The sequence below is a fragment of the Sebastes fasciatus genome, chromosome 8 (genome assembly GCF_043250625.1).
Source record: "Sebastes fasciatus isolate fSebFas1 chromosome 8, fSebFas1.pri, whole genome shotgun sequence".
NCBI lineage: Eukaryota > Metazoa > Chordata > Actinopteri > Perciformes > Sebastidae > Sebastes > Sebastes fasciatus.
The window spans coordinates 22,965,954-22,989,036 of record NC_133802.1 but is presented as its reverse complement, the minus strand read 5'-3'; the positions used below and the strand labels follow the sequence as shown (position 1 = coordinate 22,989,036).

General features: G+C 43.6%; 1 protein-coding gene across 3 annotated transcripts in view; it reads left to right on the top strand.

Moving 5' to 3' along the window:
• The window catches only part of znf385a (zinc finger protein 385A), a 73,748-nt gene that overhangs the window by 40,423 nt on the left and 10,242 nt on the right, over positions 1 to 23,083 (top strand). For 2 of the 3 annotated variants that reach the window (XM_074644389.1, XM_074644387.1), the window contains exons 2-4: positions 364 to 512; positions 9,203 to 9,313; positions 15,937 to 16,111. In XM_074644389.1, coding sequence (XP_074500490.1) covers positions 417 to 512; positions 9,203 to 9,313; positions 15,937 to 16,111 — 382 coding nt within the window. In that variant the 5' untranslated portion in view covers positions 364 to 416. Of the gene's footprint in view, positions 1 to 363; positions 513 to 5,221; positions 5,763 to 9,202; positions 9,314 to 15,936; positions 16,112 to 23,083 lie in introns of those variants that run through there. The other variant, XM_074644388.1, reaches the window with a different exon arrangement.

Below are 23,083 nucleotides of genomic sequence, written 5' to 3'. Positions count from 1 at the left end.
GGAAAAACCACAGCAGTCATTCAAGCATCCTTAACGGCCCAAATGCTGCTTTTCTTCCTCTCAGTTTAGAGATTACGTGTTCCACTGGGGTGCCACATAGTTTTGTTCTGTATGCAGAGAAATAATTGCTTTGCGGTGCAATTATGGCTCATTGTGCTTTTTGGAATTCAGAGGCAGATTCCAGCAAGCATCACGCGAGCTGTAATAAGCTCCATTTAATTCTCTCTATTTCTATTTTATACTTCAGTAAAGACATTTATTGCCAGTAATTGTTCAAACAAACATGGAGACTGTTTTAATTCTATTTGAGATGTAAGAATATGGCATGTATATTTATCTACTTATGTCTTTGTCTGTTTGCAGGAGGCATAAACCGGGCCGGGGCGGCGGTGCCGACGTTCTTGCGGACCCCCACGATGCTCCAGCCCCACCTGGACATGAAACCCTTCCTACAGTTCCCCATGGAGACCGCCCCTCCACACAGCATGAGCCTCTTCCACAACTTCAACGCGGTGAGTCCAAAACAAAGTCCACACTAAATGGAGTTACTCTCCCCAACAGAAACACTGCTCCTGAAACGCCTCGCTTGAAGTCCCCTCTTTATTTTCTGTAACATGGTGATGTCACCAAGTAACACACTTTGCCCAGCGGCTAGTTTGGCACGCCCTCAAACAAATCTAGTTCAAGCGGAGCTGGAGCGGAGTCCGAAGAGTTTGGTTTGGTTGACCAATCACAACAGAATGGGCCAGCTGACCAATCAGAGCAGACTGGACTTTTCGAGAGGGCGGGGCAGGAGCTCAAACAGAGCGTTTCCGACAAAGGGTGAAAAGAGATGCTTCAGCACAGCCGGTATGAGAAAAATAAAGTGTTTTTTGAACATTAAAACATGTAAACATGTTCTAGTAGAAACCAAAAATACAAATATGAACCTGAAAATAAGCACAATAGGTGCCCTTTAACTCACCCAGTGCAATACGGAAAACACCTGTTTGTCCACAAAATCTGGGATACTTGTAGGACATGGTGTTGTCTGTGTATTTACCTACATAATATTTTTCTGCTGCTTGTCTTTAAATTGTTGAGGCTGAATGCATGTTGTGTCAGACAGGCCTCACTACAAGGGAAGCAGGGTATTCCTAAGACTGTATTATTTTGTGTAAACACACTCTGTCCCGTTCCTTTAATTCAAAGCGCAGAATGAAAGAGCAGTTCTGAGGCCATCCTAGTAGCTGTGTACTTCAAACACCACAGTTTGTTTGATGTGGTATTTATTCTAACGGAGAGGGATCTTCCTGTTTCCCCAGGCCCCGACTAACATCTTATCATTTAGATTAGACCGTAGAGACACTTAGCATTTCACCAGCTCAGCATAATGCGCCGCCTGTTCCTCCAGACTCCATTAGGGAATGTCAACACACATTTCTCGTCAGCAATATGTAAAATTAGTGAACTTTGTATGTACTGTATGTGGGGCAATGCTATTCCTGGCCCACGTCTGCAACAGAGCTTGTGTCAGCCTGGTATATTTGGCAAAGGGGCAACAATCCACTGCGACTAATTGGAAATATCTGGCACATTCTTTTGACCACGTATGATACGGGGATAGTAACAGGAGTCCAGACACTGTTAAACACATTTTTCTTTTACGACACAGTCATTTTAATAGCCCTCCATGGGCTGTGACATAAGTGGAAGCGTTCTCACTGATGTTACAACTGCAGAGCACCCAGCAGACATGGATTAATAGAGATACTGAAATTACGCAGGCGCTCAGTTTCCACTCTTCCACAATCTGCCATAGCAGAGCCCCTGAAATCACTCTTGCTTTCTTCCTTCTGTCTCGTTGCATCTGAAAGACTCCCTCTGAACCTCTCTCTCTCTCTCTTTCTCCATTGTTCATCTGTAACATCACTCTGCTCCCCATCCTCCTCGTCACAACGTTAACTACTGAGTCTGAGGGTCCACAGGGACGCCGTGAATGTTAATAGCCGATGCTTTACAGCCCCGTGGCCAGGAGATGGGGCCATAGGAGAGGCTTGGAGGACAGTCTGACCTTACAGCTCCACTGCATGTTGGCACATGGGCAGAGATGCTTTTACTGCATTGCATTAAAAATAATGGAGAAATGTCTGACCCTGATAGTGCAGTTGATATTTGACTGAAAGGTCTAGGGGAAGAGCATCTGATGCCGGAAGCACAGTTGTTTTTATCATGTATAGAATATCTTTTGAGTGCATCCTTGATCCGTAAAAATGCAAAAATAAAAGACACAACTTTGGTTGCTGCTAATGAGAGCTCTGCCGCCTTAATGTTTTCCTACGGAGAAGGAAGTCATAGCCCTGCAGCTTTCCCACTGTTTTTATGCTTAAATTTAGTTTACAGGAAGACCCAGAGTAGTAGAGTAAGTGTTTGCAGCTCTGTTTACATCACTGACAATAATTTACGGCTTGTTGGGCTTTTTAGGTAGAAGAATGTTTAAACAATCAGAGCACGACTCTGCTTGAGTCTCATGTCTTTCAAAGAACTGTATGAATGAACTATTTCACATTAAAAAAGGCGCCATTTCCACTGTCTTAGATGCTTCCTGGTGCCTGTCTGCACCAAACACACTGTGCTAAATGTATGATGTGCCAACCCGGTATCATGAGAAGGCATATAAATAGCACATGAGCTCGTTGTTTTCTGTAATTTTTGCTATTTGTCTATATGTCCTTGTTTATTCGCCCCTGCTTTTTTGTTTTTGTTTTTAAGCAGTATTGTTTGACTAAGATTATGGTTATTATAAGTATTACTTTTCTTTTCCTTCATTGGCTACTAATTTGAAAAATAAAAAAACAAAGTAAATTAAGTCCTCCGTATTTTTTATAAAAGTAAAAATAAATAGCACAACATTACACAGACATTCTGCGTGTCATGAGGATGTATATATTAGCCATTTCGCGTGTCATTTTTTTACGCCATGCAGCAAAACTATGGCAACGTACGTAGTTAGGTTTAGGTAACAAAACCACTTAATTACGTTTAGGAAAAATATCATGGTTGGGCTTGAAATAAGTACATAAACTAAGTAAAATACGTACAGAAACAACGTTACATAAGTACCAGGATATTTACGTGGATGCGTTTACATTGGACTAGGCTACAGTCTACATGCCATACAAATGACACGCTAACTGCCTTGCGCATTACTGTGGCATTCATACGCTATATATGTGCATATTATTTCAATGAAGACGCGGCATTATAGCAGCGGTAACACTGAGAAATGCCCCCGCACTAAGATATCAGCCAGTTATTCTATCAGAATCTCTTATTAAGTGATCTGTGCCGAGTTTGTACAGTCTTAATGAGGCTCACATTGAGGGTTATTAGCCTCATAGCAGACGAATGGCCTCTCCTAAAGCCATATACAGCTTTAATGGTCCTCTAATGTGATTTGTCCTCTACCTGCCTGCCTCGCCCGATGTGCCTCCAGACAGTGACGAGGCTGAATTATTTATCTGCAGCAGCTGGTCCTGATATAGACGCACACTCACACACCTCCGAGCCGAGATGCACATGCCTTGATGTGGGTTTGCTCGGGCTGCAAAGTCAGGAATTTCCGATGAAGGTGTCCAATAATGCAAAGTCGTGATCAGACTTGTTGAAGCTCACCTGCTGTCCGTGCTCCTTTTATCTCTTTTCTCACCCTCCTCCTAAACAACTATTATTCCGTAGTCTTATACCAGCACTAATCTCCCCCACATTTATTGACTGACATTAGTATTGCACCGGTCTCAAGACCACTTTTTGAAGGTCTTGATCGCAGTAAAAGCTGGGGAAAAAACATAAGCTGAATTTGGATTTTTATTTTAGAAACAAGTCTTGTTTTTCCTTTAAGGCCAAAAAGAGACTTGTCGCTGCCACCTTTTTTGTCTGTGCTGGACTATGGTGACGTTCTATTCATGCATCTTCTCAAAGCCTACGCATGCTGGATACTGTCTACCATGGAGCACTTTATTTAAAATGTTACAGCCCTTACACACCATTACTCTTCGAATGCTCAGGTAGGATGGTCTGCCTTGTCCACCTGTAGCCTGAACCACTGGCGTATTCTTATTTATAAGGCTATTCTCGGTCTGCTTCCATCTTACCTGCGGATCTACATCCTTCAAAAAAGTACGGGAAGATCCTGCCTCCGCTCCCAAGAACTTAAACCTATTAACTGTCCCCAAAGTCCGTGCTGAACTTTGAAAAAGGGCATTCAAGTATGCTGCTCCCTCTTCTTGGAATCAGTTACAAAATGACATGCATCTTCAAGAGCTGGTCTCACTGAATGTCCTTAAAGTGCTTCTAAAAGACTTGGAAGCAAGCACATCTGGCTGCAGATGTTTTGAATGCTGATGAATTAATTTTTTGGTTCCTTATGATTCTGTAATTAGCTCTTTGTCTTCGTTTGTCTGCAACCGTGTTACTGTGCTGCTGCCTATCTTGGCCAGGACACTCTTGAAAAAGAGATTTTTAATCTCATTGACTCCTGGTTAAATAAAGGTTAAATTACGATTTTATCTCAAGACCGGTCAAGACCACAACGGTGGGAATATCACTAAATTGTTATATATTATACGGCAATAAAAGAGGTAAATGAAAAGGAATTTTCTATTGTTTTCTGTAGGCGTTTTTATGTAGATCTTTCAGATCATTTTGAGGAGTGGCTATGGTTTGCATGTTCCACATTTTATCCTAAGGTGTGTCATGCAGTGTGGGACTCGCACTGGTCTGGTCTTGATCTTGACTCGGTCTCAACCCCTCAAAGTCTTGGTCTTGTCTCAACCTTGATACACTCTGGTCCTGGTCATGACTTGGTCTCGGTTTAGGTGGTCTTGACTACAAGACTTGTCTACTGACTGACATTTCATTACACCTGTTGCCTCTAAAGGTTTCATATCAAAATAGTAATCATTTAGAGTGTTTTGGGGCTTTATCAGATCTTATGTGAACTGGTGTCAAGGCATCACACCATTGTCCAAGAAACCAGAGAAGAGTACTGTGTGTGAGTGTGTGTGTGTGTGTGTGTGTGTGTGTGTGCGTGTGTGTGTGTTCATGTGTGGTTTTGTTGGGGGTTGTTGGGGCGGGCAAATGCTCCTGCGGCTGATGATGACATTTGATAGATGGTGTGAACTTGGGGAAGAGGGGGGAGAGTCGAGCACGAGGAGAGTGGGATACACAATCCTGGCTGCATCTGGACAGATCGAGTGTGCGTGAAGAAGAGGGGGAGTGAGAGAGAGAGTGAGCGAGAAGGGGAGGAGAAAACTGGAAAGCAGACTGAGGGAAATGCACTACAGGGAAGCGTGAGGCAGAGAGAGAGAGAAAGCAGCTGAAAGGAGAGGAGAAGGAGGCTGAACAAAAGGGGACAGGCACTTGTTAGGTGATGTGTCAGTGACAAAAAAAAGGGAGTAAAGGCAAAGATTTGAGAAAATCCTTACAGCAGACACTTCTTCTCTTGCAGCGTTTCAAAGAGAAGCACAGAGTGTGCCAACCACAGCGAGGAAAACAAAGAAATCGTAGATGGCAATGCATCACTAGGCAGAAGTCCTATTTTTCTAAGTGTTAGTTTGTATTCAGCATTGACAACCGACCAGGGGGGCTGAATGAGGGAGGAAGGTGCACCACACACTCTCAATCTCTTTCATGCTGAGGCTCAAACGCACACCTCGGCCAGCTGCACACACACAGGAGGACCAATGCAGCTCCAGGACTCTGCAGACACAGAGGAGAAGAAGGTGAGTTAATGCTTGGAGCTTTTTCGCAGTTGTTGTTGGTTTTTTTTCTTCTTCAACAAACTGTGTCTTAATCTGGGCACAACTCAAAAGTACTGGAGAGCTTCAAAGGCTGTTTTTATCTGGCACAGTGCAGACTCCAGTGTGACTGCCAGAGTGGTCCCACTGAGAGACACACAACAGTGCAGCCCTCGTTGCTGGAATTCAACTCCTCCAAACATTTTGTTGCAGAGGACTGATGATCAAACACACTATAGAACAAGAGAGCAGGAAGAAAAGAAAGGATGAAAGAGTGGAGAGAAGTGAGAGGGAAAGAGAAAGAGGATGTCTGTGAGTTTAGGTGCATGCATTTGTGCAGAGCTGGGAGATGCTTGCTTGCTCTTTTTTGGGCTGTTTCTCCAGAGAAGAAGCTCTGTGTAAACAAAAGGCATTAGGGAGTTTGGGTGTTTAAGGCCCCGTAGAGCTGTTGACGTGACCGCTGAGTGATGCTAAAGTCAGTGGTCTGTGTGGTTTACATAACATCTGTCAGAGCTCTCACCCCATTCAAACAGCTCATATGTTTCCAAAACCCACTCGGTATTAATCAAGATGACCATATATATTATTTACGACTAGATTTTAGCGATTAAAAGGATTAAATCATAAGCCATTAATGCAGGAATTGCAGCCAATTTGAAAGACAGTCGCCAATTTTCTTGTTGGCGGAAAATTGACCGAGTTGGTCGAAGCGTCTTGAGTGAGAATTTTGGAAATTCCCTCTTCAGTTACGTCATAACGCTCAGCTCCTATTTCATGAGAATATGTTTTGGAGAACAAATGGGTGTAAGAGGCCATGTGAGCTGCCGTCCAAAAAGGCTTATTGGCAGCTGGGAGGTGTTTGTAACAGCTGAACAGACGGGATGGATCATAGTTGACCCATACCCAGAGTACTGTATGACCGGCTGGGGAGAAGCCCATGACTCATGTGTACAGTAACTCCAGCGAGCCCTTGTTAAACTTGATGATGGGTCACGACATGGACACCCACATACAGTATTTGACATGTAATGTTTGCTTGTAATGTTGGAGTTGGAGTTGGGGTAACAAGAATTCGAAAGATTTGACAAAAAGCTGATTTGTTTTGTGGTTTTCAGCGGACTACTGCAGAGTCACTGCTGAGGTATTCATGCGGTTGCTCAGATAGTATTCGTCCACCAACGTCATTGCTCAATATCCCCCCCCCCATCCCCATCCTCTTCTATTCATCTGAATTCATAGCAGCACTGAGCCTACTTTAGGCTGTTTCTGGGGAGAGAAACAGAGGGAGTCATGGAACGTGGAGTATGAGAAAGAGAGCCAAATGAGATAAGAATGTGTGATGTGAGGATGTCCGGCCTGGGCCTCTTTCTCTCCCTCTCTCTCTTTCTGGGCTCTTTCCCATCTCTCCCTCCCTTTCTCTTTCTATCTGTCCCAATCCATCTTCCTCTAACACTCATTCGCTTCTCCAGATGGTGCGTTTCTGCACCGTCCCGTCACCCAGCTAAATGTCTCGGGCCTCCTCCCCGTTTCTTTCTCTCTTTCTCTGTTTACCCAGTTTCCTTGGAGTTGCTGAGTAACACGCACTGTGCAGAAATTTTAATTGTTTGTGCGTTGAGTTATGAGAATATACATTTTAGCCATTCTTTTGTCTCTGGCACTCCTTGGGCCAGAGTCTTGAGCAATTTGTGTTTTAGATGAGACTATGTGGCTCTAGGGTGCAACATTGCTTAAGGGAACATTTGGTAATTAGCCAAATTAAATGCAGGGACGAGCCAAATTGAGTCATTTACAGTCTGTCGGGCTCTCCGAACCAAAGGGCTTGCATCAGACTTGGAGGACTCTCTGGAACATTCCCTCGCTGCCTTATGAATTCAAAACACACAGCATCATATCCACTTTGTCCTTCAGGCCACGACGTTTGTTTCTCTTCATTCCTCTTGTGTATCCACACAATGCCACATCATCTTATACATGTTGCCTGCTCTGTAGTGCCAGACTATTGTCTGTGGTGGAAATCCACACCAGCCATTGACCCCAGACTAATGCTAAGGTCAATTAGCGATGATCGCTAGATAAATGCAGCTTCAAACGTAGATAAATAATTGGAACGGTGCCCTTTTAGAACTGTACAGGCAGAGTCTTTAGTGTCTGGAACAGCGGCTTATAGCCACCGACACGTCGGAGAGCTCCTAAAGCGAGTAGGTTAAATTTATAACACCATGTAGATGATGGACGTCCCAGCTGAAACAATTACTGTAGGACAGTCGGAAAGTACAACCTGGTACGGATCAGAAGCCTGAGTTTGGGTAGGATGCAACAGGTGTCTCAGTTGTAGCAACACGTTGTCGACACTGTTTACCACTGTTTGCTGAACATAAACACAGATTTACAACAAACACTGGACTGACGCTGTAAACACTTGGCTGTGTAGTTTATTCACCCAGGCATGTGGTCAGTTAGACTTTTAGATTTAGTCTCTTGAGCAGAAAAACTGTGGGCCTCTACAAGGAGTGTAAGAAAATATTGAGTATCGCGATATTATGTTTTGTGATACTGTATCGATTCTAGGGCTGACCCAAATGCTTCTAAGCTTTGACCGTTGCCATGGTAATCAACCTCCATATCAGTATTTGAATGCTTTGTTTTTTTAATTTTTATATTTATAAGTATGTATTAATAAAATAGCCCATGACATAAGGAATAATCCCACAACATTATTCATTATTAATATTCAACATTAATGAGTATAAGTTATTCTCAGATGGATATCGCTGTTTGTTGTGTGTAGAGGTGCGTGTCTGTACAGTAGTGCTGCAGCGGCACTGAAACCGGGGGGATGGAGACAGACAGACAGAAGTACATGGCTGCCTGCTGCGCCAAGTCGTGCCACGAAGCTTTGAATATTTCTCACCGAAGCACTAAAACGATTTTTAATCAAGCGATTACATGCAAAGATGAACTCAGTCAATACTTTATTTCATTTGCAAAGAGTTGCGCCCTCTCAGTGTATGTGCCCTCTCAAAGTAGAGCTATGATGTTGGATGTTGCAGGGACTGTGAGAAATGAAAATGCAGATCCAACTGTTCTGATTGCATGAACTCATATTTTATGCATATGGTGGTGTTTTCTTTAAACTATGAGTTTTCCTTAAATTCGATTTAAAAAAAAGAATCTATATATCGCCTTGCTTAGAGTTTCGCAATATATTGAATCATAACCCCTGTATCATGATACGTATCCCATTGCCTGAATCTTGCCAGCACACAACCCTATAGTCTCTACTTACACTGACCTCTATACCATCCGAAGGTTAAAGGCATGGACGGGCTTGTCGACTTGCAGCACCGGGACTTCTGGAGCTCAAAGAACTGTAGCAGTAACTGAGTATGAATTATAGCTCACAGGTTTCTCTCTTTCTCTGTCAGATGGATCCGGTGCAGAAGGCCGTGATCAACCACACCTTTGGAGTTCCTTTGATCAAGACTAAGCGGCCAGTCATCTCCTGTAACGTCTGCCAGATCCGCTTCAACTCAGAGGTACGGAAACATCAAATAAACCCCAACACGTGCACAGCGTTTCTCTCCCTCCATCTCTCGTGATGCCTCCATTTCCCATGTGGCATTAAATATGCTGTATCTTGTTGTGCACACACCTCATACACCTTTTCTTTAGGAATGTGTTGGAGGCCTTTCTATCCTGTTTGCACTCCCGAGACCGGGTGTTGACACGGAGGATGTGGTACATTTGTTTTGGGCTGTATTTTGGCAGTTGCGAGCCTGTTGGAATTTAATCTGTTTCAAGACGGTGTGGAGTTAGTGGAAGTAATAATCACTGCGGCACAAAGCCGAGAGAGCTGCTGCAGAAAAAAAGGACTTTTGCAAAGAGATTTTCTGTTGCCCATGAACGTTGACTAAGCTTGATTAAGATCTTCAACATGTGGTAAGTTTCACATAAGCGTGCCATCAAAGAATAGCAAGTTGTTTTTCATGCTTTTGTGTAATTCAATTAATTTTATAGCAGTCTCATCTGTTTGTCCATATGGTGTAGTTTATATTCAAACTCATAATGGGAGTTTAATGGCAACATGCGTTCGTGACTGATGACAAATTAAAGAAAACAAAGTATTTTATGTGTAGTGATGCCAACCCGTACTCAGTCTTTTCTTCTTGCTGTGGACCAACAGGACGGACACATGACAACATCGGTGCCAAATGTCATGTGTGCAGTGTATAATTTGGCTGTGATGCTCCATATTCAGTGGTGCAGACTTCAGGGTTAGGGCGTACATTCATCCACAATACACAACATTAAGGAGTGGACCGGTGCTATATATACTCTTCAGGTCTACAATCATGGTTTCCATGTGGTCAGGGAGCTGCAGGGCTGTAATCGGGAGCCTGCTCTTTGCAGAGTTCTCTGCTGTATATCTTCATAGGCGCAGGAAACAGTTTGACAAAGATGTTTATATGATGAAACACTTGGAGCCCCCACAGCTGGAGGTTAAAGACATGTCCTGATGGATAAAGTTAGGATGTATAGTAAATCTGAAGAATTTAAATATTTAACTTAATGGTTAAACTGTTGTTATAATGACAGCTATAAAGGAAAAGACATGGAGCAAAGTCACAGGAGAAGCATCTAATGTGTCTAGACTGCATTGTTGCCATCACATTCAGAGTGGGGTGATAAATAGTGTTTTTAGCAGTAAACTGCACTTTGCCTCTCAAAAAATCATTTCTGATATTTGTCACTTTCTGACATGAACCTAAGAGTGATATCTTGCTGTAGTCTGCCCCCGTCATGGACAGATCCCTCCACCTCACAGTGCCATTAACACTATGAATCATTGGGCAAATGACTCCAGATATGAAGGGCTTGGTTTTATTTTCAGTTTCCTTTATTTAAAAGAACAGTGTGTAACATTTTGGGGGATCTATTAGCAGAAATGGAATATAATATTCATAACCATGTTTTCATTAGTGTATAATAACCTGAAACTAAGAACCGCTGTGTTTTGAATGAGCCCTTCATATCTACATAGGGAGCGGGTCCTATTCACAGTCCGCCATGTTTCTACAGTTGCCCAGAACGGACAAACCAAACACTGGCTCCAGAGAGAGACTTTTCGTGTTTTTACGTTACCTGAAGGCCACCGTAGTTCTCTGACAAGCTTGTGAAACTGCGGTGACGTGAGCCACAGAGTGCAAAACTGTGGTACCGGAAGTTGCCGTCTGACTTCCGTTGCTCCTAAAGTAGTGTTATTATGGTAAGGATGGCCTCTGAGTGAAGCGAATGGCATTACCACGGTTTTGCACACGGTGACTCACGTTACTGCAATCTTGGAAAGGGAGGAGTGAGTGGAGGGGTACTCAGTTGGTTGCAATCTGCAACCACACCACTAGATGTCGCCAAATCCTACACACTGTACCTTTTTAGGTAAAAAATCTCGTTATGATAGACCTGGCCAAGAGGGCAGCATAAAAACATTAACAATAAACACGCTAGGATAACTGTCGCAAAGTGTACAAAATATCTGGTTAACGTGCAATAAAAGAGTTTAGACCAGTTACTGTAAGACGCATAAACAGGCATGATTTTTTAGAATAAAGACAGAAGAATAAATGATTTGGTCTCTCCACTGAAGCCATGTCATGATTATTTGTGCACTTGGTGAGACCTACTGCAGCCTCGGCTTTTCTTCTGGCTCCTGACAGATAAAAGACATAACACATCACACAAACACACACGTGAATCTGCGGATTATGAAATATGCAGGCAGGTCTACACCAACTCTCTGCTGTCATTGTCACTTTCACTTCCAGTGTACACAAGAAAAAAAAGAGCACACACTTCAGTATACGAGCAAAGTCAAACTTGCAGCAGGCTGTGTGTAATTTGTGCTGTCCTACTAAGCTCGGCTGGAGAAAAACTGTCCTTTATATCCCCATCGAATGACTCCCCCACCCACACTGTTCTCTTTTACATACTGTCAAGTCGGGATGAATATTTCATGGGTGAAAATAATACAGCGGGAAACACTTCGAAGAATCCTCTGCTGCATTCCCCGCCTCATTTTTCCAGTCCGGAGGTCTGTCTTGAGAGAGATTATTTTGCCCTTGATGTTGACATTTCTCGGTTTTTATCGGCCATCTGTGAGTTGATTGGGTTGTTTAGGTCAAAGATAGCGATGGCGATGGGGGCTCACCATGTAAAGTCGCGATCAATGTATTTGTCTTCAAAGGATCCAGTTCTGGCTTCCTGCTCGCACCCCGTGCTCCCCTCATTTCACGCCTCATTTTGCCATCATTCAGGCGTCCCCGTGTGATCTTTCTCTTTGTGCGTCTTTCTTTCTCTCTCAGCAACCTTCTCCCCCCTCTTTCTATCCGTCTCCCTCTCTCATGCTGCATTATTTACAGTGTGGAAATGCCTAAAATTGCCTGCCACTACTTGTTATAAGATGCATTCGTCAAGGGCATGGATTAGTGTCTGGCTCTGACAGCCCCAGTGCATCTTCGGAAAGTGGGAGACTTGGAGAGGAGAGGAGGAAAAGATCGGGGGAGGGTTTGTGCCCCACTGTCCCTGCGTCGTGTGGTGGTGTGAGGTGTTAAACGGAGGTTCATGCACAATAACCTTGGTGGCATGCTGCATTAGTGACATCATCAGGCTCTGTCGCGCTGCATTGACCAACGTCACAGCTGCTGCAGCAGCAAGACAAGCATGGCTGATATACATCCCTTATTCTCTTCCTCTTCCTCTCTACTTCCCTGCCGCCCTCCCTTACTCTGTTTCCTGCATGTTTATTGTCCCAGTCTTTCTGTTATTTTCTCACTTCCAGCTTCCTCTCCAATTTTATTCCTCTTTGTCTCATCTGCAGCTGCAGCTACAGTATGCTGTTGTAATATCACGGCTTTCCCCTAACAATGCTCGTCATGCTGGAAAGCACTTCACTTTGAACCCTCTGCGTAATGAAACACAGGCATCACAGGCTGATACGCTGCAGCTTTTCCTCTCTCTGAGATTTTTGTCTCTTTTATATCATTCCAATTCTCCGTCCAGCTCTTTACATCACCTTCCTTGTCTTGTAGTTCCCTGGCTGGGCACCATATCGCCTTCATCTTCCCTGCATTCTCTTTCCCTAAACTCCATCCAGATCTGAGCTGCTTGGCAGCTGATCCCCTCTTCTTGGTTAGAGAGGTTAAGAGAGTGTCTGTGGCGGCTTCGCCGTGCACCACCATATGCCCCCCTACCTCCCCTCATTCCTTCTTTCATGTTAGCGATCACTTTTTTTTCACCAGCACCCCCCCTTTGCACCTCCACCTTGATCTGCAGGCTTTGCTAAAGCAGCTCCTTAAGACCCCTCTGACGGGGGTACGGTTACAGAGGCTCTGCTATATCCAGAGCCCAGTTTGTCATCATGATTTACAAGTGATCTTCTAAATCGCTAGAGCCACACTGCCCTGGTTTACCGTTCCAGCTCACACCCTGGATGCCATCACATACAGCAAACATACATAACTGGGCTTGTGGACAGTACTCATCACCTCCTGCCCCCTGCCTTTCTATCCTCACTCCTGAGCCTGTGGTCAGTGCATTGTCCTAATTTTTCCGAGCCTTTCAGCACCCGTGTCAGCTGTCAGCCGCTCTTCAAGACCGTGTCTCTCCCCGGCAACTAACTGTAATCCAGCCGCTTAATAATCATCTTCATCATTGGCCCCTCGATAGAAAGATTATTTGGCCAGCACAGTACATGGCATGACACAATCTGCTCAGACAACAGAGACAGCAGGGAGCTATCTGACTCGAGTGCCGCTCTGATATAATGTGTCTGCATCAGTAAGGAGCCTGTTTGTGCTTTTAATTGAGGGACATTTAAACCATGATAGAGGGGAGATAAAGAACGAGGAACAGATGGCAAATAGGGTTACATCAATCACCCCTGCCCACCTATGTGTGTGTGTCTGTTTTGGTTTCACAGTCACCATACTGTGCAGCTCGACTGCTGGCGGCGACCCTGCATCTCATCCGCCATGTTGTCCCAGACTCTCATACCTCTGTGCCGACACAAAAACATACACAGACTAGAGACAGACTCCCCTGGTGTCCCGGTAGTCTCCTGACGAATGGCTCGCCTCTGTTGTTTACTCTTCCGAACAAACACATTAGCTAGTAGCTAGCCTTTCATCAGGAGATTAGCCACACCAGCTTCTGTTATAGATCTCTCCACCATTTTTTTTTCTCTCTCCTGGAATGCAGGATGATCTCCAGTCCCTGGAAACCTCCAGAGTCCGCATCCCCATTTTATCTTTCTGTGAGATATCACAGAAAGGGTCTTAGCTGCCTGGTAGGAGCCTGATTTACGAGGCGGCTGTAGCTCAGTGGGTTGAGCCGGTCGTCCTTTAACCTTAAGGTTGGCGTTTCAAAGTGTCACACTGAACCCCAGGTTGCTCCCTGAGCGCTTCAAAGCAGCCCTTTGCTCCTAAAAATGCTTAGGATGGGTTAAATGCAGAGGTCAAATTTCATATATGTACCTGTATGTTTATGACGACCCTAATAAAGTTTCAGTTTAGCATGTATAAGTCTGGGAATATGCCTGACCCTGTTCAGTGAGCAGCTGAAGGCGATGACAGTATTTATGTTGTACTAGGAGTCCATGTATGCCGACCTCCCACTGATGATGTGAGCTGTAATAATAATACGTGTATGTTGTAGGAGTGAAGGGTAGTGTCAGGGCGGGACTTATGGGGCCTCCAGGCAGATACTGTGGCATCTCATTGACCCCCATTTCAACTCGTCTTGGCATGTCTGTCAGCATAGCTGTAGTAAAAAGAAAGCTGGAGCCAAGTACTGTCGTAGAGGTTTAGATTGCAGAGAACGTATGTCAGAACTTTGAGCTGAGCATTTATGCCCACTGTTGACAAACAGATAATCCAGAAACAGATAGACTCAATATACTGCATGATGAGCCTTTAACTAGCTCAGGCATCAAATTCTTTTTGTGCACTTTGCTTTGCACATAATGCACTACTGCCCTTATTTTAACCCTCTGGGGTCCACGGGATTGTGGGCAATCTGACCGACTTTACTGTCTTTCAGAGGCTGTAGCAGTAGTTTTAGAGCCAGAGTGACGCTACAAATATCATATGAAAACCGAAGGAATACATTGTTACCAACTATGTCATGCTAGCTTGTCGGGAAGGAGGCTAAATAACGGACCAAAGTTAGGTTAAATGTTGGCGAGGAAAAATTGGCATGGCCATTTTCAAAGGGGTCCCTTGAACTCTGATCTCCAAATATGTGACTGAAAATGGGTTCTATGGGTACCCACGAGTCTCCCCTTTACAGACATGCCCACTTTATGATAATCACATGCAGTTTGGGGCAAAAAACATGCAGTACAAATGTGTTGTTTTCACCTATTCTAAAAATTATGTATTTGAATATTTTTGCATACTGGGGTCCCTAAACAGTCTTGGAATTACATAAATTGGGTATCACTGCAAAGCTGAGACTCTTGTGGATCCAAAGAGCCCAATTGTATTCATTGATGTGTGACATACACTGTTGACATGCTATCTCCCCCTAAAGACCCCCTGTAAAAATGGGTCTATTGTGGGTCTCAGAGGGTTAAAATGTACTTCACTTGATTTACACATTCTATGCTGTTGGCTGCTGCTTTTAATTAAATCAAATAATTATTAATTTCTTACACTACACTGTAACTTTTATTATTGTATTTTATACCCATTTATTCTATCTTAGCTTGTTTTTATTTAATGAGAATCGACAGTTCGCTGTTTAGCGTATTGTTGAGGTCACTGATTTTATCTTTTATCTTTTATAATGTGTTTTTTTCTGGTATGTTCATTGAGCTGCATTTGTCGTATGAAAGGTTAACAAATAAAGTGCATTATTATTATTGTTGGCATACGGGTCTTGAATGTCTCCATCACTGCATATTTTGTTTCCAAGCTTGTAATCCATTTATCCATCCACTGTAAACCTGCCTGCTGTCTTTGGCTCTAGTCCCCACAGTATATTGAATAACATGCATGCATGTGTGTGCGGGTATCAGTCTAATCCAGCCTGCAATGTTTTATTCACCTGTTGGCATTGGTGTTCACTTACATCAACATGTTTCTTTCTCTGTGTTCTCCTATAGAGCCAGGCAGAAGCCCATTACAAAGGAAACCGGCATGCCAGGAGAGTCAAAGGCATCGAGACCTCTAAGAGTCGCCCTCAGGAGGGGGACAAGCCTCATACTGTGCCCCCCACCACCTCCCCGTCTCCGCCCGGCGCCCCTGGCAGCGCCCCAGACAGCGAGCCCAGCAAAGCGGGTGAGACAGCAGAAAATATTACCAGGACTAGAAGTTTTGTTGTTGAAATAGTCATTTAAATCCGTGCCGGATGTTTAGAGGCTCATCGGTTTTGCTGGAAAATGAGTTGGAAAGTATGCAAGAATAACAAAGGCATCTAATCACAGTGGCTTTGCAGTGTGTTGTTGTTCTTGTGAGCATCTCAGCTCTCTGTGTGGTCTGTGGTTGCAGCTTATGGCCAACAACACAGTCACACAAAACCTCAGAAACTATTTGCACTGACAGTATGGTCTCACATATTCACTCACATTCTTTCATAATAGATTAAACAACACTTTTAGGCGCCAGGACTTTAGACAGTTATAATCTGCTACATTTTGAGATAATTATTTGTAAGTGTATTTGAATTGAGAATACTGAGGAAGTTACTATAATTACTAAGTTCCTTTCTTTAGCCCTGGACACATTAAATTACATTAAAGGGGATCTATTATGCTTTAGTTCTTTTCCCCTTTCCTTTAATATGTTAAATAGTTTTTTGTGCATGTAAAAGGTCTGCAAAGTTACAAAGCCCAATGTCCAGGGTCAAAGGGAGTTACTCTCCCCCCACAGAAACACTGCTCCTGAACTGCCTGAAACGCCTTGATTGAAGTCCTACTTTTTTTTTCCGTAACGTGGTGATGTCACCAAGTTACACATTTGCATAATACCTGCATAGCGGCTAGTTTGGCACATCCTCAAACAAAGCTTGTTAGAGCGGAGCTGAAGCGGAGTCTGAAGAGTTTTGTTTGGCTGACCAATCACAACAGTGGGCCAGCTGACCAATCCAGAGCTAGAAAGCCTAAATACAAGTAGGCACCTGAAAATGAGCAGATTAGGTCCTCTTTAAGAAATTAAATTCATAGCATCGGGTCGAATTCTGAATGCAGTAAAAATCTGGCAAATGCTTAATGAAAACAGCTGATGATCAGATAACTGAAGGGGAAACAGGTTTATAGGAAAAATAAACTAAAACAGAAGAAGTCTGAACCCATTTTCCAATAAGGTTGAGAAGCCTAAATTTAAATGCTAGCACAAACTTAACCAAATATATAATATTCAGTATGTATTCATTACAGAGTGACTGATTCAGTTCTTTATAATCAGTTGTATCTTCTGGTAAAAGAAAAATAACTGGAACGATTGCCTGCTTGGCTGGAAGACACATTATGAAGATAGTGCTTCAATAATACATAAATTTATGTTCAATGTCATAAGAGATACACCTGCTTCATTAGTTCACATCACAGGCTTTTGGTTTTAATTTAGCCCAGTAGTGATGCCAGGGGATCCCCTTTGATTGATCTCGTCTGGCCGACAGCTGAGTAGCACAGGGAAGGGTAGACTATCCAAACCAGATGTCAGGTGTCTCGCTTGGTTGATCAAAGTAGAAGCATCATGACTGTTCCACACACAATCTTCTGTATTAGTCCAGTCTAAACACAGCAATGCTTTGTTCAGCTGAGCGATGTCAAACTGGTTTGTTGTCCGTCCATTTAGACTGAGCAGGTCAGTTGGCATACACGTGGTCACATTGCAGTTTCTTGGCTTCTTTTCAAGGAACCCCACTGTGGTGTGCATTTGTTGGTGTGTGTGTGCGTGTGTGTGTGTGTGTGTTTGCACACTCCTGAGTGAGTTATTATTTAGAAGTGCAACACCATTATATGCCAGAGAGTCAAAATACACCACGTTGCCTCAGCTCAGGATGGTGGTAATGAGTGCTAAGACGTATTGAGAAAAAATAAAGATGACATCATCGTGGAACAGTTTGATCAGAATCTAAGCCAGCGTCTGAAAGGATAGAGACAGCAGCTGATAATGAAGAGTATTCACTGTTGGAAGATTCATTTATTAGTTGACGCAGGGCATGGTTGAGGCGTTGCAAGCTCTTTCTTTAGCAGCATCTCTTTAGCCCTCTCTCTGCCTTACTTTCTCTCTTCCTGTGTTGCTCATCTTCCTATTTCCAGCTATAATTCAGAGGCTGGGTGCTGCTGTGGGCCTTTTGCCCTTCTCCTTTCTCCACACAGAGTTTTCCATTCCCTCAGTGTCACCGCTCTGTCCTCGGATCAAACACGAGGCAATGAATAGACCGGCCATGTTTTGGTGACATTTACAAAGGTTTCTGTAGCTGTCTGTTTACAAGACATTTCAACCTTATTGACAGGAGGGCACAGAGCAAACACAATGAATGAAAAGATGAAACACAGGTCCAATACAGGCTGTTGTTGCCTCTTTTTATGGATAAAAATAACGCTTTAGAATTTCTTCTAGCTGATCGTAGTACTGTAAGAGGGCCAGTCCTTTTCATTCTCCTTCCCGTGGGGGATCTGAGATCAGCTCCAGGCCTGTCGCCATTAGTGAGACTTCCCGGGGCGAACTCCAAAAGCAGGAAGAGCCAAAAACAAGCCTGCCATGACCGAGTTCTGAAAGTAGCAACATGTGAAAGAATGCCTTTTTCCATCCAAGCCTCTTTCTCGTGACCCTGGAACCTTGTCTCTCCCTGGTCTGCCATGCATGCTCGCTTGCTTGTGAGTGTGTGACTCTGTGTGTGTGTGTGTGTCCTCAGTGTGATCCTGTCCCTCTGCTTCATGGTAGGGGAGGGGGGGGGGGCTGATCTCAGGCAGCTGTGCGTGGCCTCTACTGGGAAAGCTAGTGTCTGGAGGACAGTCACTGTGCTTTGGCCTGTGGACACTAACACATGGGTCACTCTGGGGGAGTTACTCTGAAACTGACAAAGATACATAGGCTGTACACTTAATGCTTGCACACACATACACAAACAAACAGGCACAAGCAAGCACACAGGATGGAAGGATGAGGAGAAGATTTCCCACAGTACAAATCTCTTGTAATACAGAGCAGCATTTGTTTTTGATATTGAATGATTTTTTTTCTGTGAATGGTCTGTTTGTTGATCTGGGATTTTACGCAATACGACAGATATGATACAGTCAAAGTACAGTCTAGCATTGGTATGATGACCTAATACTGCATCACTTCTCATTAACCACCTGCTTTGACCGATATCAGGCCATTAAATAGGCGTTACCAGTCACTATAGGCACCATAGATGTGGGTCAATAAGGGTCTACTATGCCTACTACGTTGTAAAAGTGAAAGTGAAACTAAAAGCAACACGTTCTAACACGTTGTAAAACTGAATGAAACGTTATGTTTTGAACACAAACAAAAGGCATCTTTAGGTTTAGGCAACAAAACCTTAGTTAAGTTTAGGGGAAAACATCATGTTTTGGCTTAAAATAACTACTTTCTAAAGTGAAAATGAAACTTAAGGCTTCCAAACACAAGGACAAACTACATGCTGGTCTCACAAGGGATGCAAACCCCGGTTTCCCGAGTCAAAGCCCTGTGTTTTGTGTCCCATCCATCAACCCCAACTTCCGCCCCTTTATGGACTTTCATATTCTCTAAACTACATCGCCTGACTTCTGCTTCTACTCCTGTCATAATTACTACGGTCGCTAGATATCGCTGTCGTGTTCTTTTATACCTTCTTTCAGTGATCTACCATTTGAATAGATTATAAAACCTAATATTGGGTCCTTATTGACCCACATTTATGGTGCTTATAACAACTGATAATGCCTATTTAATAGCCTGACAACATATCAAATGCAGTTAGCAGTGATGGCTGTAATCGAGACACATTGAGACCTTGCTGAAGGCTCAAACAGTGAAAGGTCAGTTATGGCAGTGCTGTTGGTTCCTTAACCTCGGGGCTATCACGTGTTTTATAGCCCTCAAAGGGTTAGCGGTCAGAGTTGCCCCCAGAGAGGAGGCCCTTGGCTTTGGGGAATTTGGCCTGGTGAACTGAGGGGTTTGGCTGAGCGACGGAGACACAGCTGTTTACTTGGAGAGAAACTCTTCCCTCCTTCCCCTCCTCCTTTATCCCTCTACTGCTGCCTGGCACTCCCACTCTAATGAAGGGCCCTGTTAAAACCACCCTGACATTATGGCGCTCTTTAGTCCACACAAACACACACATACACACCCACCCAAGGTCAATTAAACAGATGACTTTCATGTGAGGGGCTAGGGTTGCACGGCTATGAGGTGACTATAGTATCCAGTTACACGGAGCTGATGTGCTTTTCATGCTCCGTCTGTATTTGTTGTTATAGTCTTGGAGTTTTCAGGGTTTTCAACAGTTTTTTTCCCCCTGAAGTGAGCTATTTGATTAAATCAACTTGAAATAATCAACATAAGTATCTAATACACATAATTGCGTATGTGTGTGTGTGTGTGTGTGTGACTCAGAGTTCGGATGCAGGCCAGACTGGGAAAAAGGAACCCAACTGCATTATGGATGGGGCTGGGCTCTCGTAGGGCCAGCGTTGGGTTTCTTAGCTCGTAAATCATTAAGAATGGGCACACACCCCTACAAACTATCATACCCACACAGTCAATACGCCAGCCCTGTGTTAAACCTTCTGATAAAAAATGCTGGAACAGTATCTCACAATGCTCAAAGACTAACAACAGCACAAGTAATCTGTTTACCTTGGTTTAAATTGCACCACTTTAATTCGACATTTGAAATAAACAAAGCGTATCTATCGCTGCACAATGTCCACCTACACCCAGGACTGATTAGGGCAATAACTCCGTTGTTCTGCTTTCAACTTTATATTTTATATAACAACAAAAAGCTTACTCGTTATCTAGTCTCCTCTCCGACCCTATGGGATCACTTACATTCCTTGTACAATAAGGAACATTTGCCACATTAATTTCACAATCGGATTTATCAAGAAGCTATCGCAGACTAGAGAAAATATCACACTTAAGAAATCAGGACGAACTTTGACTCTTGAAGCAAACAACAGAAGCAGTTTTGCTCTGAATTTGAATTAGTCTGTATTAAATCCCCACGGCTTTATCAACAAAACCTCTCCTCACTGACTGCATACTATACATAGCTTTAATTTCCTGTGGTGGATTACGGCAATGCAGACAGTGTAAAGCATCTGGTCTGAGTTATCTCCCCCTGCTGACCTCTCCAACTGAATAATGCCTTCTTCTGTTTGGCTATGAGGCCAGCAAGCAGGGAGGAAGGTCAGTTTACTGCCTTATCAATGTTTAATTAGGCTTACAGCATATCCCTATAGTGTCTGGAGATTCAAATAACTCTGACAGTGGGGATGAAAAAGGGCAAGAAAAATATAGCAATTTGTCCTCTCCTCGGAGAGAATAGCACATCGAGAATGAATCTTTCATGCTTTTCATTTTAGTCAGTAAATATGACAAAAAGAAACGCTTTGCTGCTCGGTGAGATTCGTAATTTTAGGTTGCTGAGACAACTGGTAAATTACTGTGAGGGGTTATAGCCTCAAGCTGAACTTGCTCTAAAGGGGGATGAGTGTATTCACTGCGGTAGGAGGTGAAACAGTGACTGGATGTGATGGTTTGGTGAGGCAGACCTCCAGGCCATCGTGGATCATAAAATCCCTCATTTGAACAACCACCTCTGCTCCTCCCCTCTTGATTTTAACTCAAACCACATGCTATGGACGCTGTGGATTCTGGGTTTGTTTCTCTGCATTGTAGGCATGTGTGCATGACCGTGTGTGGGCGAATTTCAACAACAACACGAGATGTTAACTTCTCTATCATTCTGCCTTCCTGCACTTGTAGGTACAAGCTCTTTAACCAGCTCAGGCAGCGATGTGGCAACGTAAGCACATTATGAGTCACAAACCTCTCCGAAGAGCACTTACCCTCACACTGTGCACCTGGATTATAGACTCCTCGATGTCATATAGAGTTAGAGTAAGAAATATTCTCAAACATCAGCCAGCAGCTTTACAGGTGGAAACTTCCAATATGGAAAGAGAGGGAATTCTGATCCTGGATATAACAGTGGAATGGAAAGCACTCACAATGGCATCTTCACCAGAGATGATGCAATGGAGTAACTATACATTACACAGATGATCATAGCCACATAAGACTCACAGGGTGGGATGGAAAGATAAATATATCACGACCCCTATGGACTCCGCCATGTGATAAAATGACAAAGCATGTGGGAACCCTTAAAAGGAATTGAGCAGTTAAAGTCAATATTTGTTTTCTTCCCAGAAATACTCCATGTTATCCCTTTAATACCATAATCCAGTGGGGCTTTTCCACTGCCTGTCCTCGGCGCTGCAGTACATCCTGTGGCGTTTAGAGAAAGGCCTTCTGATGGGGGGGGGGAGCTCTGAATACCCCACCCAAATTTAGGGGGTCTTTTTTCAGCCAACACCCATTGCTCAGAGAATACCGAAGGCATTGCGTGTGGGAGTGGCTGACCAGAAACATGTGTCTGGAAATGTATGTATAAACATGTTAGACAAAGAAAAAGAAAAAGGACCCGAGATCAAGCATGCAACAATAAGAGAGAGCGAGGGGAAAGTGAGGAGGAGAGCTCACTTAATGATATTTTCTTTGTGACAAAGCAAGTGCCATTTTGCTTCAAACTGCAGCCAAAAACAACAGGTGTGTTGGAAAGAGTCAAAACATGCACAGGCTGCGGTATCTGTTTCCTATTTCGCTCTTCGGAAACATTTCAATAAGACGAAACCACATCAGTGAAAGACTGGCTCGAAAACTTCAAAAAGCCTAAAGATGTATTAAACACGCGCCTCGACACATATGGGGCATATATACGTTTTCATCCTCTGATTCACTTTATGTGTAATTTAAATTAAAAGGAGCTCTTTTTAACCAATTATTGCCTACTGTATACGGTACAGGAAATAAAACGCACTTCCGTCTGCAAGCGCCTTATGTTGGTTTGTCTGATCTACGCTGCAGACTGCTGTGTCCGCATTCAACTGGGAGTGGTTAGCGATGTGGTTTTGCATAGCAGAGCGTTTATGTCAGGGGGACTTTGCTTCACCGCTGAGTTTAAAGACAATGAAGTCAACAGTAAAACAGTTTATGGTTTAA